General features: G+C 43.5%; 1 protein-coding gene across 3 annotated transcripts in view; it reads left to right on the top strand.

Moving 5' to 3' along the window:
* Positions 1 to 21420, top strand: part of myom2b (myomesin 2b) — a 154830-nt gene that overhangs the window by 90885 nt on the left and 42525 nt on the right. For all 3 annotated transcript variants that reach the window (XM_067984018.1, XM_067984016.1, XM_067984017.1), the window contains 11 exons: positions 889 to 995; positions 1890 to 1934; positions 3349 to 3485; positions 5525 to 5669; positions 5787 to 5846; positions 8590 to 8657; positions 10308 to 10421; positions 11611 to 11698; positions 12875 to 12913; positions 13298 to 13403; positions 17269 to 17432. In XM_067984018.1, coding sequence (XP_067840119.1) covers positions 889 to 995; positions 1890 to 1934; positions 3349 to 3485; positions 5525 to 5669; positions 5787 to 5846; positions 8590 to 8657; positions 10308 to 10421; positions 11611 to 11698; positions 12875 to 12913; positions 13298 to 13403; positions 17269 to 17432 — 1073 coding nt within the window. The remainder of the gene's footprint in view (positions 1 to 888; positions 996 to 1889; positions 1935 to 3348; positions 3486 to 5524; positions 5670 to 5786; positions 5847 to 8589; positions 8658 to 10307; positions 10422 to 11610; positions 11699 to 12874; positions 12914 to 13297; positions 13404 to 17268; positions 17433 to 21420) is intronic.

Below are 21420 nucleotides of genomic sequence, written 5' to 3'. Positions count from 1 at the left end.
TTAACGTAGTAAAATGTCCCAAGGCGCTTCACAGGAGTGTTATCAAACAAAAATTGACACTGAGCCAAAGAGGGTCTTAAAAGAGGAGAGAGGTGGAGAGGCAGAGGGGTCTTGGGAGGGAATTCCAGAGCTTGAGGCCTAGATGGTTGAAGGCACAACCATCAGTGGTGGGGCGAAGGAAGTGGGGGATGCACAAGAGGTCTGTACTTAGTTCACTACATGGGCCGTGAATGACAGAATTCTGTGCGCAGCGCTCGCACATTTACCACTAGATTTTCCTATTCCTGCACTTGGGCGTATCGGGTCACCTGGGAGCAGCTCAGAGCTGAAAATCAGTCGGGGACGATCGCACTTCAGAAAGGCAGCCTGCCTTATTTTCCATCCAATTTAAATTGATGGCTCCCTTGATTGTCACCGCCTGAATCTCCTCTATGTGCTGTGCCCAGGAGATCCAACGAGCCCTGGCATAGGAACGGGAAAATCTACCTCTGTGTCAGTTTGAAGAACCACAGACCCAGTTGTCTGCACTGTAAGTTACCAGCTGTGCAGTGGAGAATCTTGCTATGTTGCTGCTTCTATGAATTATATTTTATTTATGAATAAACCTGGACACTGGTTTAGCCTGTAGAAAGGTGTTGGGATATTTTTTACCTTCTGGATTGACATTCTGGAGGTACAATGGGCATCCAGAGCAATTTATTATGACGGTGGTCAATTGTTACTCCCGGGCTATGCTGTCTCACTGTGGCAGAGGGTAAAAGATACAGGTTCAATTTGTAAGAGAGCCAGTCGGCTTATGGAAACAGTCGTCAGAAAAATGGTGTTGGAAAAAGGCTGGTGTAACGTTCCCTTTCAGAAAAGTTCCCAATTTGTTTTTTTATCTTATAGGTCCAAGTTGATCTTTAAGCATCTTGACATGGCAGATTTGGGAACATATTCTGTGGCAGTATCGGACACTGATGGCATCTCTTCCAGCTATATTTTAGAAAAAAAAGGTACGCACTCCTCCTGATCAGGGCCAAGGCCGTATCCAGGTGAATCTCTCGATCGACAGGCCCCAAAAAACTCAGTTCCACCGGGGCTCCGCCCCACATTTCACAGACAGCCCATATAGCCCAGTAGAAGTGACATGGGCTGATTTTGCCTGCCACTCCTACCTCAAGGTGACGTGTCAGGGGAGAGTTTCCTGAGCTACCCTGGGAATTCTGCCTGTCATGCCCTTATATGGCCTCAGTGGATATTTTAACAGCTGAGAGCTGGCAAGAGTCCTATTTAGGCCTTCCAAAAGGCCCCAAACCTTTACCTCCAGAATCAATTAAATTTCTTACCTTAAGGCTTCCTTCAGAGCTGAAGAGTTTGAAAGTGTTTTAAATCTTAGGCCCTCAGGAGGGTCTCTGGTGGACTCCGCAGTATGCTGTTGGATCGGAGGGGGCGGGGTCTCCCCTGATGCACCCTTGCAGGCTCTGGTGGCTCACCTCGACTATGCAGATGACGCTGTCCCCACAATACGGGACGTGATCTAGGGCTTCAGGCATGGGCACAATTACAGCTCGCTCTGCCCCACTTCTGCTGGCAAAGCAGACCAATTGGAATTTCAGCCCCACGGTGTTTGGTTGCAATAACTGGGGTAGATTTTCGTCTTTGTTGCCTGGGCAATAAGCAAGGTCAGCACGGTGTTCATAAAGGAAATTCTAGCAGGGAGGCTTGCAAGCCAGTTCGCAGAATCCTTCCCACTAGATTTCCCTTATTGTCCAGGTGATTGTTTATACCCAGACGGTAAAAATGGAAAATCTACCCATTAGAATCTAAAAGGTGAATTGGGTTTTATTATTAAATCTTAGAAAATGTCGTCTCAAAATTAAAAAACCATCTGCCTATCTATTTTTCAGAATTGGAACGCTTGAAGGCATTGAGCCACGAAATCAGACATCCAAGTGAGTATAGCTGAATGTTTACTGACAAATTTACTGCGAACCGCAATACAATGGAGCCTTCATTATTCACTCTCTCAATTATCCATCAGATTTTCTCGCGATAGCCTTGAGTTATTTATTTTCAGTTTTCATCCTTCAAGACTGTGGGTTTAATGCACTGCAAACTCCTGCTGTCCTGAAATAAATCGTTTCCAAACTTTGGATTGAATTATGAAGAGCAGCATGAGTAAATTCAAACAGGACGTGGCTATATTAAAGTGCGAGTCCTTTAACCAGTTTCGCAGTTTAACATCCACCTATCTATATATAAAAAAACACGCCTGGTGCTGCACGTAAAAAGTCTGGGCTGGATTTTCTGCTGCTGTCCTACCTGAAATCAGGAAAGATAGTAGCAGAAAATAGGGGGAAACCATCTAGAGAGGCCTACCGACACATTTCCACTAGTGGGTCCAGGCCAGCTGCCCCATTTCCCTGTCTCCGTCAACCCCGGGGAGTGCCAGGGTAAGGGTGGCGGCAGTCCCTGAGATATTGGTAGCAGACCCCTTAAATCATTAGATGGAGGGAGAGGGCCTAGTCAGTGGGCTCCTCTCTCCCGCAGCGGTCACAACTACTATTAATTGTAGGTCTCCTTTCAGCCGGGGCCTGAAATAGGTTCCTCGGCTCCCCTTCGAGGCCCCTCCGCCCTTTTTGAATCCCCGACCACCTCTTCAGGTGCTGTAGCGACGGGGTTGCTGCAGCACCACCAGAATTTTCCGCGTTGGCTGCTTCTTTGTTCCCGAGATCCCGCTAGAAGCCCGCCCTCTGTGACAAATGATCCCCGACCCAGGGAAGCGAGTCGGGCTTCCATTGGGGCAGTGGTGATGGGCTGAGGTCTAGCTCGGTCGCCACCTCGGTCAGCCAGGAGGAGAATCCAGCCCTCCGTGCACCACTATTCATGAGATGGCAACTACTCACAACTGAACAGAAATGGAAACCACCAGGGAACATATAGCATTTAAAAGATATTAAAAATGAAAGCAATCAGCCTCTGATTGACCTCAGGATTTTATGACCAATTAATTGGCTTCAGGATGCGCCTGTTCACAGCAATAGGTCTTAAAAGAACAGGTTGTAAACGGTTCCACTTTATCGGCAGAATAATACATCGTGCGTTACATGGAATGTTAGTTCTTTACCAGGACCGATTGGGTAGAAGGTTATATATAGAAGTGTTATATATTTGTGAAGGAGTTCTATATCACTCTTTACACCTTTTCTCTGGGTTTTCCATGGATTCTCCACTGAAACCTCAAGCGATCAAGAGAACCCTCACAGGCATTTTTTAAAAATCAAAAAAATAAATTCCTGTAATGTTTTTTTGTTGATTACAGTAAATACGTAATTCAAAGCAACTCTTTCTTCTCTTTCCTCTCAGCAATCCCATTGAAACATGAATTATCCTACGAGGTTTTCGACAAAGGCCAAGTTCGATTTTGGCTCCAGGCTGAGAGTGTGTCAGCCGATGCGAACTGCAAATTCATTGTCAATGACTTGGAGCTGACAGACAGCCAGGTAATGACTCCCTTCAAAGCAAAGTATCTGTAAGTGATAGGATGAAAAGTGACTGTGATGCCACAGCACAGCATCACCGTTCTTTATTTCGACGCACAATTTTACAAATAAACTTGAATCAGGAGTAAAAGTAGAAACTGCGGGAAATGCGCACGAGGCGGGCAGCAGCAGAAAAAACAAAAGATAAGTTCTGACTGAGGGGGGGGGGGGGGCGGGGGGGGTCACACTGAAGCGACAACCTGTCTTTCAGATGCTGACCGATTTGCTTTGTCTTTCCAGCATCTCCTGACTCTATTTCAGATTTCCTGCATTGCGGGCTTTGCTTTTCATCTCCACCAACTTGAATCGGCGTCTGCCACATAATTCTTATACACAAGTACATTTGGGGGACTCGTAAAATTAATTGTGCAATGCACAAAGCGATGAATTTATGAGTAGAATTTCACTTTCTCACAACCCATTTGTTTTCATTTGCTCCTTGTTCAAGGTTCTTCCACCTCGCTTGCTATTACTTACCCAAGAGGACAGACTGGCGTCCTGCTCCTGGGTCTATGTTAATGTTGCTTTTGTACTGACCATTAGAAGTTTGATACTTTCAGACTATGCTGCCCTCCCTCAATGGAAGTTCCTGACCTCTGCTCAGCATCTCTCCCACTGGCCGAGATCAGAAACTCACAGCGGGGAAAAATTTTGCCTCATAAGTCTGTGGTGGTTCCAAAGAGCTTGCTCATATGATAGCATTATTTATCTGTTAAAGCACTTTAGGTAGCGACGGCAAACCCAAGATAAATGAACAAATGCCTATAAACCTTCTGTCATGAGTGCCACACTCAAGCAAAATGAAAAACTTAAGAAGAGTATGGAAAAGGGCAGGGGAATGGGATTCAAGAGCTGGCCCGGGCATGATGGGCCGAATGGACCATTGACTTCAATGGAAAAGGAAATTGGGCAGACTGTAAAACAGGCCACCGATTCGCTGTCGCCCATTTTCAATTCGCTCAAGACAAATTCCTATAAATTATTTTTTGTTAATGTAAAGCACATTGATGACCCTCATATTTTTTTCCCTCTCTTTTTCAATTTTGGCAATTTCCCCCTTCTCCATTTTCCTAGGCCATACTGCCGGCCTTTGCAGTTCCATTCTTAAGCCAACTGGTAGGAGGTGCACAAGAGCAAGCCAAAGTGATCACTTTCTGATTGACCCGACATCCCTTTTGGGGAAGCATCTGTCCTCCTTTTAGCACCTCTGCACGAGGCCTGGTTGAGACCAGGAATGTGCTGCCTGAACAATTGTGGGTAGGAGTCCTAATACTCCACAGTACAGCGCACTGGTACTCCAACATGTCGTGTCACTGGCCCACCTTGTAGGAATCACAGAGCTGAGTGTAAGGATCCATTTCATAGCTGTGCTCTCCTATATGTTCTGAGCAATCAGTCAACCAGTTGAGCCAAACACCTGCACTTTCCTGTACATAGGAACATAGTAGTAGGCCATTCAGCCCCTCGAGCCTGCTCCACAATTCAGTTAGATCAAGGCTGATCCGTACCTCAACTTCATTTACCCACCTTAACTCCATATCCCTTGAATACCCCTTGGCTAAGAATAATCTCACCTGACGAAGGAGCAAAGCTCCGAAAGCTTGTGATTTCAAATAAAGCTGTTGGACTATAACCTGGTGTTGTACGACTCCTTACATTTGTCCACCCCAGTCCATCACCGGCATCTCCACATCCTAGCAATCTCAGTCTTGAAAGCTCCAATTGTCCCAGCATCCGCAGCCTTTTGGGGGAGAATTCCAGATTTCTACTACTTACCAGGCATATCAGAAGCAACTCATCAAAATACCATTCTTCAGCCATTGCTTGCAATAGAAGTTATCACCCAACTGATTTATTTAAATCTGTTATCCCAATGGGATAAATCTGTTATCCCAATGGCTGAATTTCTCAGCTGCTGCAGAAAAATTGATTGTCTGTAAAAACATGTGAATCCAAGTGGGCACCATACTATGAGAAATTTCACTTGATTTTCCTCAAAGGACCACAGGATTACATTTGATAAATCTACTGGTATCATTGAGATGGTGATGGAGCAGTTTACGAGTAAGAATGAAGGTACTTACACTATCCAAGTACAGGATGGCAAGGCCAAAAACCAGTCATCACTGGTTTTAATTGGGGATGGTAAGTGTGTTTTCACTTTAGTAATACAGTCAGCTGTTGCTTCTTTTACACCCAATGTCTGACTAGCCGGATGGGTTACGTTGCCTGAAAGTTTTTTTTACTGTTTGTCCTTTGTAGCATTTAAGGCTGCACTGGCAGAAGCTGAATTCCAGAGAAAAGAATTCCTGAGAAAACAAGGTACGATATAAATGGCCTTTATCTTGGACAAAGCTTCTATAAAATTGTCCCTCTTTTGTGTTCTTGAAATTGCCGTGAAATCTTGTGGGATGACACACTCTACATGTTAATGTGTTCCAATATTGGGTTTTAATAATAAAGTCCACTATCTGCTATTTTAATGAAAATGCATGTTAATATCTCATTAACATACAGAGGAGGAGAATTTCATACAAACGCATTATAGTTGTTGCTAATGTCACATAACGCAACTTAACAAAACGTAACAAAAGTAGTGCTTTTGTTGCCTCCAGAGTCAACTATTCCAATGCCCCCCCTGGCCAGCCTCGCATTTTTAAAAATTCTTTCTTGGGGTATGGGCGTCACTAGCAAGGCCAGCATTTATTGCCCATCCCAAGTTACCCTTGAGAAGGTGATGGCAAGCCACCTTCTTGAATCGCTGCAGTCCGTGTGGCAAAGGTACTCCCACAATGATGTTAATTAAGGAATTCCAGGATTTTGTCCCAGCGACGATGAAGGAACGGCGGTGTATGCCCAAGTCAGGATGGTGTGTGACTTGGAGGGGAATTCCACCCTCCATAAACTTGAGCTCATCCAAAACTCTGCTGCCCGTATCCTAACTTGAGCCAAGTTTAGTTCACCCTTCACCCCCTGTGCTCGCTGACCTACATTGGCTCCCGGTCCGGGAATAGCTCGATTTTAAAATTCTGATTCTCGTGTTCAAATCCCTCCATGGCCTCACCGCTCCCAATCTCCGCACCCCCCCTGCAGCCCTACAATCCTCCGATAACTCTGCTTCCCTCCAATTCTGGCCCCTTGTGCATCACCGACTTACTTTGCCCCACCATTGGCTGCCGTGTTTTCAGCTGTCTAGGCCCTAAGCTCTGGAATTCTTTCATTACACCTCTTCATCTCTCTCTCCTCCTTTTAGACGCACCTTAGAACCTACCTCTTTGACCAAGCAGTTGGTCACCTGTCCTAATGTCTCCTTCTTTGGCTCAGTGTCAATTTTTTTGTCTGATTACACTTCTGTGAACATAAGAACATAAGAAATAGGAGCAGGAGTAGGCCATATGGCCCCTCGAGCCTGCTCCGCCATTCAATAGGATCATGGTTGATCTTCGACCTCAGCTCCACTTTCCCACCCGATCCCCATATCCCTTTGGTTCCCTTAGAGTCCAAAAATCTATCGATCCCAGTCTTGAATATACTCGTCAACTGAGCAGCCACAGCCTCTGGGGTGGAGAATTCCAAAGATTCACAACCCTCTGAGTGAAGAAATTCCTCCTCACCTCAGTCCTAAATGGCCGACCCCTTATCCTGAGACTATGCCCCCTAGTTCTAGACTCTCCAGCAGGGGAAACAACCTCTCAGCTTCTACTATGTCAAGCCCTCTCAGAATCTCAGAGTTCAATGAGATCACATCTCATTCTTCTAAACTCCAGAGAGTATAAACCCATTCTACTCAATCTCTCCTCATTGGACAACCCTCTCATCCCAGGAATCAATCTAGTGAACCTTCATTGAACCCCCTCTAAGGCAAGTATATCCTTCCTTAGGTAAGGAGACCAAAACTGTACACAGTACTCCAGGTGTGGTCTCACCAAAGCCCTGTACAATTACAGCAAGGCTTCCTTACTCTTATACTACAACCCTCATGCAATAAAAGCCAACATACCATTTGCCTTCCTAATTGTTTGCTGTACCTGCATGTTAACTTCCTGTGTTTCGTGTACAAGGACACCTAAATCCCTCTGAACACCAACATTTAATAGTTTTTCACCATTTAAAAATATATTCTGTTTTTCCATTCTTCCTACCAAAATGAATAACCTCACATTTCCCCACATTGTACTCCATCTGCTACCTTCTTGCCCACTCACTTAATCTGTCTATATCCCTTTGCAGACTCTTTGAGTCCTCCTCACAGCTTACTTTCCCACCTAACTTTGTATCATCAGGAAACTTGGATACATTACACTCGGTCCCTTCATCTAAGTCATTAATATAGATTGTAAATAGCTGAGGCCCAAGCACTGATCCTTGCGGCACCCCACTAGTTACAGCCTGCCAACCTGAAAATGACCCGTTTATTCCTACACTCTGTTTTCTGTCCGTTAGCCAATCCTCTATCCATGCTAATATATTACCTCCAACCCCTTGAGCCCTTATCTTGTGTAACAACCTTTTGTGTGACACCTTATCGAATGCCTTTTGAAAATTCAAATATACCACATTTGAAAATCCAAATATACTACACACCTTTTTTTACCCTGCTAGTTACACCCTCAAAAAACTGTAATAAATTTGTCAAACACGATTTCCCTTTCATAAAACCATTTTGACTCTGCCTAATCATATGATTTTCTAAATGCCCGTTACTACATCCTTAATAAGGGATTCCAGCATTTTCCCAACTGCTGATGTCAGGCTAACTGGCCTGTAGTTCCCTGTTTTCTCTCTCCCTCCTTTCTTGAATAGCGGTGTTACATTTGCCACGTTCCAATCCACTAGGACCATTCTAGAATCTAGGGAATTTTGGAAGATCACAACCAATGCATCCACTATCTCTGCAGGACACTACGTTAAAGGTGCTGTATAAATGCAAGTTGTTGTTGTTGTTTCCTTTCTTGCTGGCCTTTCTTCGCTTTCTCTGTTCCTCCCTCCCTCAGGGCCGATGAATTATTGTAGAGAGTCTACAGGTTACCATTATTTTAATTGGACTGTTTTTTTTCTTGTCTAGGTCCTCATTTTGCAGAGTACATGCATTGGCATGTGACACATGAATGCGAAGTTGAGTTCATATGCAAGGTAAACAATGTCACCAGCTGGTGGATAAACTACTGTTATGAGTCAGCCAAGGTAGTGTGCATGGGAGGACATTAAAAATCTACAAACGCTGAGCAGTCGTTACAAAGAAATCCACACACTGCTATCGCCGAAGAACTGCTAAGTTTCAACAGATTTCACAGACCTTGACACTGTCACTCATCCACTTAAAACATAGTAAAAGAAGATGGCAGTAAATATATGAATAAGGTTGCCCCCACTTAAAATCAGGTTAGCATTTTTCACAATGCAAAGGATTTGCACTTGTTTTGGTGGAAAATCAGATGCTGGTCCCAGAGTGACAGATTAGAAACCAAATATTAGTGTTTTCTGTTGGAAAGAAACAACATCTACCAAAGCACCATGCCAGGAGCCAGTAGTCCATCCGTAAAGATGAAGGGGTGGAAATTGGCCACGGTCCGTTTTTGGATCCATAACCAACGGCGCGCACAGAAGCATGCGACCCATCCAGGAAATTGTGCCTCGGACCTCATTTCAATAATGTAAGTGAACTGCCGGCACCTGTCGCAGCTCCAGAGGCAATCACCTATTTCAAGCAGCTGAATTTCAGGCCGCTTGCCTCGCCAGCAGTGGCCCTCGCCCCTGCTCCTCTCGGCTTCACATCAATCTTAAAATACTTTTTTTTAACCTACCTTTTTGATGGCAGCCGTTTGTTGGGCGGCATCCATACTCAAAAACATCAGCGGGACAGGTCCGACCCAGCCCAATTCTTCGAAGGGGACCTAAAAGAGGCGTTAGGCATATGCAAGAAGCTTAAAGCCTGTTTAAGGCAGCCACCCCAGATGCCTGAAAATCGTCCGAGGCAAATACAACATTGGACGTTTTTCTGTTGCCCTTAGGTGACAGTTGTAAACAATTTTACAACACCAAGTTATAGTCCAACGATTTTATTTTTAAAAATAAAATCGTTGGACTATAACTTGGTGTTGTAAAATTGTTTACAATTGTTAACCCCAGTCCATCACCGGCATCTCCACATCTTAGGTGACAGGGCATAGCTCTGCAAAATTGATCATTTTTGCCCCCATTTTCCATCTGAAAACTATGTCCAATTTCTACCTCAAAATCTCAATTTGTGTTAACATCATCTCTGGACTGTTGTTATTTGTAATGGGGCCTGCAAACTATTTTCAGAGCAAACTATGCAGGATTCCAGCTTGATGAGGGTTGAGCAGATCACCTCTTCTTAGTCTTCTTGTTGGTTGTAGTGGCCAGGCAAAAGGTCGTATGAGTAGAGGTCTGGGATATGCTGCCCACCTGCCATCTGTGCATCAATGAATATGAAGACATCTCTTGAAAATTAAGTATTTGAAAAAAGGGAATTTTTCTCAAAGAGGCACAAAATACACAAGCCGCAGAATTGCACTGTTTGGGAAGCTGTCAAAATTTCTCAGTTTATCATCGACAACTCTTCCCCCATTCACCCACACCAGGAAATAAAGACAGGAATAATTGAAATGTGTTCATGCTGTATTGGTGGCCAAGTAATTACTGGTTGAGTGACAGATATTGAAAAATACCTTTGAAGCTCTTTGTCATCACTGTTGCAATTCTGTTGACCAACAGTCCCATCTGTTTATTGATGTGCATTATTTCAATTGTGCACTACAGGTGGCAAACACGCAGAACGAAACAGAGTTTGCTTGGTACAAAGATATTGCAGCAGTTGTCCCCGAGGAGCCACCTAACGTCCAGACAGGAGAATGCAAGCTGCACGTTTCTGAGGTAACAGGAATACTATCGTACAGTGTGGCATAAAAGCCATTTGCAGCATGTACTGTGGAGTCTGTTAGAGTAATTTCACCCACCGTGTTTTATTTCCCAGGCTCAGTATGTTTTCATGCTAATTTATTTTATTCAAATTAATTACTAACGCATGTATTTAAGGAAAGAATTAATAGCAAACTTAAAAAGGAAATATCATATCTCCCCGTTTTTAAGTATTTGTCTTTTTGGTGTTGCACAACCACTGGTAATTGCTGAATCCTTATCCACAGCCAAAGATAAAACTAAAAATAGAACATTCACAAATCAATGCCTTGGAAAAAAATCACCCATCAAAAGAAAACTTGGCAGATGTATTTTTCCTCCACAGTCGTAGCTTCAATAAAAGTAAAAGAGTAGAATCCAATTCCAAGACTGCAACTTGGGGGACAAAGGAAGTCTACATACATTTATCTGACGCCATGAAAACCTGATGGTTAAAAAACTGCCATCTCTCATTAAATTCTTTACTTTAAGAATTAAGATTTGGGTTTTGGCTAAACCTTCATTTCGTGTTGTCCATGTCCAATTAAACTGGGCAGAAACATCCGCCCATTAAACTAATTATTGGGGAACAGATTCAATTCCCTTTTAGACTCAACTGACCTCTATAATTTCAGTACTTCTATGTGCGGGAAAATAACATGAAATAAAATGTATTTTTAGAACCGTGCCGATTGCAAACAAAAGCAGAAAAATACATTTTCCCTTAAATATCACATAACGTTCAGAATATAATGAATGGTATGTTTTTTTTTAGAATTGCAAGTCATTGTAACTCTTAGTATTATTACAGAAACCATCTCAGTGCCAGTTTGCACTGCATTATGTGGAAAGAATATCTCTGTGCGACGTGCATGTGACAAATATAATGTATGTGCTCTGATCTCACAGGCAACAACTGCACAAATCACCAGCTTCCAGGTACTGTCTCTCATGGACCAAGAGTGATCCCACATTGACTTCTCCATTTTTCCATTTCCTTTGCAAAGAGATGCCTGGTCTCTCCTGTGGAGAATGACAGAGTGGGGATTGGAGCTGTGTTTGTTTACTACATGAGGTTTTGTGTTGCTGCTGCGCTGCACACTGCCACCGTACAGTTGTGCAAAGCTGTCTGCAGTTTCTAATAAAGGAATCTTTTTACTTGTAGTTCTCTAAAAAGAACGTGGGTGAGTACAAAATGACACTGAAAGATACCAGAGGGCAGGATATCACAGTGCTGGACGTGGCTGGCAAAGGTACATAGATATGAGTTTTTATGACTTCATCGAGTAGATTTTCCGATTTTGGGCTCCTGGTCCAGCATTGTTCGTCAGTGCATTATTAGCCTAATCATTGGTGTGCTGACCCCTTTAATTTTGTACAGTAAACTTCATTTACATAGTGTGCGTGAGTTCCCTGTCCATGTTGGGAGTACGCTAGGGGGGCGGGGGGTTAGCGGGGTGTGGAAGGATGGGGGAGTAATTGGATCTCCTCCCATTTTTCCAATCGGTTTACATCCACTTCACACCTGTTAACTGGGTATAACTGATCGGAAAATCTGCTCTATTTAGAGTCATAGAGTCATAGAGTTATACAGCATGGATAGAGGCCCTTCGGCCCATCGTGTCCGCGCCGGCCATCAAGCCCTGTCTACTCTAATCCCATATTCCAGCATTTGGTCCGTAGCCTTGTATGCTATGGCATTTCAAGTGCTCATCCAAATGCTTCTTGAATGTTGTGAGGGTTCCTGCCTCCACAACCCTTTCAGGCAGTGAGTTCCAGACTCCAACCACCCTCTGGGTGAAAAAGTTCTTTCTCAAATCCCCTCTAAACCTCCCGCCTTTTACCTTGAATCTATGTCCCCTTGTTATAGAACCCTCAACCAAGGGAAAAAGCTCCTTAGTATCTATCCTATCTGTGCCCCTCATAATTTTGTACACCTCAATCATGTCCCCCCTCAGCCTCCTCTGCTCCAAGGAAAACAAACCCAATCTTCCCAGTCTCTCTTCATAGCTGAAGCGCTCCAGCCCTGGTAACATCCTGGTGAATCTCCTCTGCATTGTTCTAACATTTTCAAACAGCAAGTAAGAGAAAGCTGTATAACCCTATCTCCTTTACTTAACATTTCAACCATACTAATCACTGTAGTTTTGCTCATGATTCTAGTTCAGGTCAGGTTCAACAGGCGGTTATACAATCTCAGAAAATTACCTCCTTTGTCTTCAAACTTTGTGTGTTGTGTGTTCCCTTTCAACTATGTAGAGACATTGGCCTTGAAGTTATGTTATATGAATGTTTGCGAATGAACAGTTAGCATATTAAATAAACAGGTTACTGCCTCTGTAAATAGCAAATGAATTTCATCTAATCACATTAAACATTAATATGATATATAATAAACAAAAATAAATGTAATGTTCGCTCTATTTCAGTGTATGAAGAAATTGTCCAGGAAATGAGCAGAATCAGTGGTAAGTGACTTTATTTCCAACTTAGACACTCCATAATAATGATTTATAGTTTCTATAAATTCCTGTTGCACAACCATTATGTATCAGTGGAAGTACATACATGAGCTTGCTTTTGATGCCACTAGAGGTTGCTATTGCACTTTGTGAATTCTGTGTTATATCACAGTATTTACAAAGCTAGTCGGTGGCAATGAACACAAGAAATTCATCCCAGGTTCCCGAGTATTTCAAAATGGGACTGTCTAACTTGCAAGCCGGAGATTTTTGATGATACACTTTTTACCTTGCGTAATATTTTACATATGAGCTTAAAGAAATTCTGAATCTCCTTGCCTCACCCAATGTATGTGAGCGCGGACTCATTTAAGATGCGTTAACTTTCAGGGATGTCTGCTTCTGAACTGAAGATACATTGCACCCCAGAAGGAATCAGACTTCAGTCTTCTTTGAAGTACTACATGGAGGACATGAAGGTTTTCTGGTATCACAAGTATGAGAACCAGTATTAACACATTGAAATAAGTAGATTAATGGCATGTTTAGGAAGTAAGTGCATTACACTGTATTGTGGTCATGCAGACTTGTTATGCTTAACTCAACTTATCAAATTAAATACATGATCAGTGAAGTAAGTTGAGTAAATAGAAACTGAAAATCCATAAACAATTTCCTGATAAAGGAATAATTGTAGCTATTCTAATCTAATTTATAAGGCCAACTTCACTATAAGGTTCCGGATAATTATTTGAAGTCTACTAAAATACACTTTGAGTTTTAACAAATCATGTATTACTTTTAAAAGAATGTAAGAAATTGTAGAAAAGAAAATTTTTGTTACCTCTTAGACTGGCAATAGATTCAAGTAAAGTCTTATTTTCCTAAGCCAAACACTTTTGCTTGTTTTCAGTTCAAGCACTGTGGTGCTGATATCAACATTAATATTACAGTAGAAAACCACCATAAGGAATGGCTTTAGTACTATAATAATAACTGTAAATGATAAAAATAAAGCTAAACCCCAATTTTACTTACTTTGCACTTATGTAGAGGGAAGGTGGGGCCTCTGTTTAACGTCCCATCTGAAAGACGGCACCTCTGACAGTGCAGCACTCCCTCAGTAGTTTACTAATCATTTATTTCATTTAAAGCTGTAAGATTCTCCATGGTAACTGCTTCATGCCAAAAATTCCCTTCCTTGAAGTTATCCGAAATCAAATAGTGCACACAAGCCACAGAATTTTTTTTTTAAATTTGGAGGCGGTGCAACGAAGGTTCAGTAGATGAATTCCTGGGATGAGAGGGTTGTCCTATGAGGAGAGGTTGAGTAAAATGGGCCTGTACTCTCTGGAGTTCATAAGAATGAGAGGTGATCTCATTGAAACATATAAGATTATGAAGGGGCTTGACAAGGTAGAGACTGAGAGGTTGTTTCCCCTGGCTAGAGAGTTTAGAACTAGAGGGCATAGTCACAGGATAAGGGGTCGGCCATTTAAGACTGGGATGAGGAGGAATTTCTTCACTCAGAGGGTTGTGAATCTTTGGAATTCTCCATCCCAGAGGGCTGTGGATGCTCAGTCGTTGAGTATATTCAAGGCTGAGATAGATAGATTTTTGGATTCTAAGGGAATCAAGGAATATGGGGATCGGGTGGGAAAGTGGAATTGAGGTTGAAGATCATCCATGATCTGATTAAATGGCGGAGCAGGATCGAGGGACTGTATGGCCTACTCCTGCTCCTATTTCTTATGTTCTCATGTTCTTATAAAAGACTGGTTAGGCCTCAGCTAAAGTATTGTGTTCAATTCTAGGCACCACACTTTAGGAAGGATGTAAAGGCCTTAGAGGGGGTGCAGAAGAGATTTACTAGAATGGTGTCAGGGATGAAGTCTCCAGTTATGTGGAGAGACTGGAGAAGCTGGGGTTGTTGTACTTAGAATAGAGAAGGTTAAGGGGAGATTTGATAGAGGTGTTCAAAATCATGAACAGTTTTGACAGAGTTTCCTGTGGCAGAAGGGTCGGTAACCAAAGGACACAGATTTAAGATGATCGGCAAAAGAGCCGGAGGCGACACGAGGGAACATTTTTTTTAACGCAGCGAGTTGTTATGATCTGGAATGCACTGCCTGGAAGGGTGGTGGAAGCAGATTCAATAGTAACTTCCAAAAGGGAATTGGATAAATAGTTGAAGAGAAAAAATTTACAGGGCTACTGGAAAATAGCTGGGGAATGGGGCTAATTGGATAGCTCTTACAAAGATCTGGCACCAGCATGATGGGCCGAATATCCTCCTCCTGTGCTGTACCTACTGTGATACTTTATTTACTCAGTTTCTCTTGTCCTCTTCCAACCCCAAAACTATTTAATACCACTCAGAGATCACAGAATCAAAGAATGGTTACAGCACAGAAGGAGGCCATCCGGCCTGTCGATCCCGTGCCGGCTCTCTGCAAGAGCAAAGCAGCTCGTCCCACTCCCCCGCCCTTTCCCTGTAGCCGTGCAAATTTTTTCCCTTCAAGTACTTATCCAGTTCCCTTTTGAAGGCCATGATTGAATCTTCCTCCACCACCCCCTCGGGCAGTGCATTCCAGATCATAACCTCTCGCTGTGTAAAAAAATTTTTCCTCATGTCGCCATTGGTTCTTTTGCTAATCACCTTAAATCTAGGTCCTCTGGTTCTCAACCCTTCCGCCAATGGGAACAGTTTCTCTCTATCTACTCTGTCCAGATCCCTCATGATTTTGAATACCTCTATCAAATCTTCTCTCAACCTTCTCTGCTCTAAGGAGAACAACCCCAGCTTCTCCAGTTTATCCACGTAACTGGAGTCCCTCATCCCTGGAACCGTTCTAGTAAATCTTTTCTGTACCCTCTCTAAGGCCTTCACATCCTTCCTGAAATGCGTTGCCCAGAATTGGACACAATACTCCAGTTGTGTTCAAACCAGTGTTTTATAAAGGTTCATCATGACTTCCTTGCGTTTGTACTCTATGCCTCTATTTATAAAGCCCAGGATCCCGTATGCTTTTTTAACTGCTTTCTCAACCTGCCCTGCCATCTTCAATGACCTGCACACATACACCCCCAGATCTCTCTGTTCCTGCACTCCCTTTAGAATTGTACCATTTAGTTTATATTGCCTCTCCTCGTTCTTCCTACCAAAATGTATCACTTCACAATTCTCTGCGTTAAATTTCATCTGTCATGTGTCCACCCATTCCACGAGCCTGTTTATGTCCTCCTGACAGATATCAAGAGATTGAGAATATCACTATCCTCCTCACTGTTCACTACACTTCTAAGTTTTGAGTCATCTGCAAATTTGGAAATTGTGCCCTGTACACCCAAGTCCAAGTCATTAATATATATCAAAAAAAGCAGTGGTCCCAGCACCGACCCCTGGGGAACACCACTGTACACCTCCCTCCAGGCCTAAAAACAACCGTTCACCACTACTCTCGGTTTCCTGTCACTTACCCACTGCCCCCTTTTATTCCATGGGCTTCAACTTTGCTGACAAGCCTATTGTGTGGAACTTTATCAAACCCTCTGTTTTCACATCAAAAACAAATCAGAAAAAAGTCTTCCATTATGTCCTTTAACGGTGATACAAAAGCAATATCAATGGCACGAAGATCATCCAGTGTTTTCACAAGACAGTTTTTTTTAAGCTGTGGATTTCCTCTGAGCCGCTCCCAATCCGCTGCCATAACTTCACCGAAAGTGCAGCAGAAACCCTAGTTTACACGCAGCTCTGAGGAAATTCCCGGCCACCGTCTTTGACAGTCTGGGCTGGCCCCAGTCGCCAGGGCAATCACCCTGGTTTCTGTTGCTACTCACTTTCTAATTCACAGCAGCTTTAATGAGAAAACAAGAGTTCAGAGCAAATTGCACAATTCACGGCATTGATTTCCGCGCAAAGTTGATGTTTACCCAGAGCAGAGAGATTGCTGGAAGAGGTTCTGTGACTCCAGTATACTCACTGTAGGCTGATCCGGTTACACCATAGCTTTCTGTGGATTACCATAGACTGTCAGAGGCGTGGAGCTCCCCAGTAATTCAAAAATCAATAAATAAAATTAATAAAAATGTGAACTCTAATTTTCTAGCTTAGTACATTGATTACTTTGTTTAATGAGTTTGTGGGCGGCTAAGTGCTATGTTATTGACCATAGCTAGTTCATACTGCGGCAGGTGCCATATCTTTAATGCCTAATTCTGTGTGGCAATGCTACTTTGTACAAGCTGAATAGACTGTTAAGTGGATGACATAAATTTGTGTCTACGTATGTAACCTTGCTGTTTTCTGTTTGCTTTGCATGAATGCCTTATAAATATTGCTTTCCATTTGGATTTAGAGAATCAAAGATTGCGTCTTCTGAAAAAATGAGAATTGGAGGAAGCTTTGATCAGGTGTGGATGCAGATCTGTGAACCAACAGAACGAGACAAAGGCAAATACACGATGGAGATTTTTGACGGCAAAACCTCTTATAAACGGAATCTTGACCTTTCTGGAGAGGGTAAGCTGCTCATTCAGAATGTGATACTTGTGCTAAAGTCAGGCAGATGTTAAAAAAACCTATCAAATGTATGCATTCCTCTACACCATCCTTAATAAAAGGTCGTTTATATATTTGGAATATAATTGAGAACACTTGAATTAACTACTATTTATAGTTCTTACTAATGACATGTCAACTGCCTTGATAAAAATATAACACGGCTTCACTTTTGCCTAGAAGCTTTTCCATTCCACTCTCAATTAAAGTTGCTTCAACGTCACCATTTTCTTTAGGCTGGGCACATCCTATCTACAGGATTTTTCAAGAGAATTGGACTGGTTGAATAGTTTCTCAGACTGAATACTCTAAACACTTGGGTTATCAGTAGAGAAAATCATAGCGTTAACAATGGAACCTTGAACAGTTTGATTTGGATTCTTTTCTGAATTTGATCCACTTCGAAGCAGTTTGGAATTGAATGTGCTTCAGATTGCTTGACCTTTCTTGTCATTCGAGTTATTTGATTTCTTTCCCCCCAGCTGTAGAGCGCATCATTTGATCCACCCTCAACCTTGAGGTGATTTGTGCTGATCTTTCATTGATTTGACTGCTGGGAGAGGTATGAGAGTTTCACAAGGTGATTTGCTCTCTGATTTTCCTTTCCTCCCCGTGGAGCAGCCTCTGGCCTTGCCTGGCACCTCCTTGAGATTTAAGAATTAACTTGTGGGGAGTTGGAGGATGGACTCACATGCAGCATTCCTTAGCACAGCTAATATGAGCACCAGCCCACTGCTCCATCAAGCCACACTCATTTACATGCCATCGTTTTCTGTTGCACCAAAGCTCCAACTGTGGTGAGCTGCTTTCATTAGAACGTAGGACATATGAACAGGAGCAGGCCATTCAGCCCCTCGAGCCTGTTCTGCCATTGAATTAAATTGTGGCTGATCTGTATCTTAACTCCATCTAGAGCTAGGCAGTTCAAGGGTGATGTCAGGAAGCACTTCTTCACAAAGGAAATCAAAAGAAAAGCAATCCAGTTAGTGTAATTTTTAATTATTTTCATCAATTTGTTGGTTTCATCAATTCTGACCAGTTTGTCTTGTGGTTCTGAGTTCTTGGCTATGTATCTGAGTCTCTAGTATTCCATTGTGAATACATCTGTCACTGACAGAATAGTGGCAAGAACGTATCTGTGCCTCTGGCAGTCAAAACGGTGAGGACCGACTCGAGTTCCCAGAAGTCTACTAACGGAAGCTCCAAAATTCCTTGAGGGTTGTGCCAGAGTCCCGCTGTAACTGGCAGAAACCTCTGGAAAGCAGCAGGTGCCCAGTCGTGCTGGGTCGCCACCATTTCTGGGCTGTTCCGTTGGTCTCGAAAGGGATTAAAATCTTTGCCCCTTCTGCCCCTTACAAGAGCTGGGGGACAGTGCTCCCTGTGCAGGGTGTTTCCCGCTTTGCCGACTCAGTCGGGACCTGACGTTGGTACACTGTGTGAGGTGAGGCATCCTGGCCTCCAAACGGGCGGAAGAGAACCCCACCAGGAAAGGGCCGTGGTCTGAACCCTCGAAGAAATAGGATTTTTATAACCTGCATCGGATTAGACCTCTTGCGTCGAGGATGCACGGAAGCTGGTTAGAGTCTTGGGAAAAGGTGGGGGGCTAGGTGACCCGCCTCAGGGGCAGGCAAGTGCCAGATTATTCTGCTGCAGGGGAACAGGCGGATGCCTAAGATACGCCTGTAGTGGCGCAGGCGCCCACCGGCTTCAAGTGAATGAGCGACTTCTCCCACTCCATTGGGATCAGCGTTGGAGGGCATCGCCCGGCATGATCCCATAACCACCAGGATTTTCGGAGTCAGGCTGTCTGCCCCGGTGTTAAACCCAGTTTTCTTTAACCTGCCATTGTAGTCAATATTTGTGAAACTGCAATGAAGGTGAATTTATTCCTGAAGGTGTTTTACTTCTCTCTTTCTTTGTATTTTCCTGCATACGCTATTAAAGAGTGTCAGTGCACAGCAGTACCTGACCGGTAGTAATATTTCCTGCCTCAGATGGCTTTTTATTGACTTAGAGGGTAATCTGAAGCACTGATTTCAATTCCTTTTATACAGCACCTTTCAGGTCCTCAGGACAAATCAAAGTGCTTTACGGCCAATTAATCACTTTGAAGTGTAATCACTTGTTTTTTTGGTGTCTCAGTTTAAGGTCTCATCCGAAAGACGGCACCTCCGACAGTATAGCATTCCTTCAGTACTGCACTGAAGTGTCAGCCTACATTATGTGCTCAAGCCTCTGGAGTGGGGCTTGAACTCATAGCCTTTAGACTCAGAGGCGAAAGTGGTGCCACTGGGCCAAACTAACACTAAATGAGGGGAGCAGTCCTGGGATGCAGACAGGCTGCCCTCATTAATAAAGTCATTAGAGCATCACCAGGTGCAAGTTAAGACCAAAAGTGGTAAGTCTCCATAGGAGGGAGAATAAGAAAATGAAAAGCCAGTATGGAATGAGAAGAGGCCATTAGGTCTGTCAAGCCTGTTTACTCCAGGGACGATGTACAGTGCAGCCTATGCTGGACTCTACTATTTAATATCCTGAGGTAAGTTTACCCCAGCCCACAAAAGTAAATCAGTTAAAACTTCAGAATATTTATCTAACCTCTCAAACTCGATCTCTTGTCTTCCTTGGCATGATATTTCCATGTGGTTCACTTAATTGAAGCTAGGAAATTCTGTTCTGGATTTTCCTCAATACAACTCCCCAATTTTGGGCAGTGTTGTGATGGTAACGTAAGTAAAATGAGCCTGGGAGGCCACCCACCAAATCTCCGCCCCTCACAAATTTTCCTCCCCCGCCCCCCCCCCCCCCAGCAGGGACCTTGACTGTCCATTCTTTGACTCCCCCACCACATTTAAATAGCAGTGAGGTGGGGGGCAGCGTGGGGCTTGGGAAACTGTCTGGTTTCAATGTCGTCCGGCCATAGTACCACTGACCCACCTCAAGACCAGAATAGGGGTGGAAATGGTGAGTCTGCAGTGGTGGGGAGGGCACCAAATCCAGCGAAGGAGGGAGAGGACTTAGACCTGGTCACCTCTCTCTCTCTCTCCTATGCCCTCCTAACACGTGGGCCTCTGCTTCCTTCAACTGTAACTCCTCCTCCTTTCTGCTGCAGCAACGAGTGTCCTGTTGCAGCACCACAGTATTTCCCTCTATTGAGTTAGCAACCTCCCTCTACAGAACAGAGATCTCACTGGCACCCACACTACACATATAATTGACCCTGACCCAGGACAGCGGATCTTAGTCACAACTGGGTTGGATTGGCTGGCCGGAATTCCCACCTCCGACTTCAATTCCGCCCTAAGGGGAAATCCAGCCTTCCTCCTTTCAAATAAAACATGTGAAGTTTGGTAATGCTTTGCCTTTCTTGATCTTTTAAACTGTTCGTGATGACGTCGTCCACCTGTTTTGTTGGGTTTTACATTGTTACACGTTTGATGACAATTGTACCTATACACACTATCAAACACTTGCAAGGAGGCAGTAAAGGCTTTCCATTGGAGGGAAGGGAATGCACAGGGAAGACTTGCAGAACAGTGGGACTGACCACCGTTGTCCGACCTTTGAACGCTGAAGGTTGGTGTCACAATGGTGATGCCTCCAAGATGCCAGAGCAGGGGCCTAGGGTGATTTTTGTGGTTTTTACAATTATTCTTGTGGTTTGCTCTGAAGGAACAATCTCTGCACAGCAGTATAATGATGAAACATAATGCTATCAAAATTGAAACAGTAGGGTGGAGGGAGGAGAGGGGAGGGTTCATCGCAGGGGTGCTACAGTGCAGTAAACCTTACTACAACAACAACTTGCATTTATATAGCGCCTTTAACGTAGTAAAATGCCCCAAGATGCTTCACAGGAGCGATTATCAAACAAAATTTGACACTGAGCCACATAAGGAGATATTAGGACAGGTGACCAAAAGCTTAGTCAAAAAGGTAGGTTTTAAGG

The sequence above is a fragment of the Heptranchias perlo genome, chromosome 5 (assembly GCF_035084215.1).
Source record: "Heptranchias perlo isolate sHepPer1 chromosome 5, sHepPer1.hap1, whole genome shotgun sequence".
Lineage (NCBI taxonomy): Eukaryota > Metazoa > Chordata > Chondrichthyes > Hexanchiformes > Hexanchidae > Heptranchias > Heptranchias perlo.
Note: the sequence above shows the minus strand (reverse complement) of the source record. Positions and strands in the feature narration are given on the sequence as shown.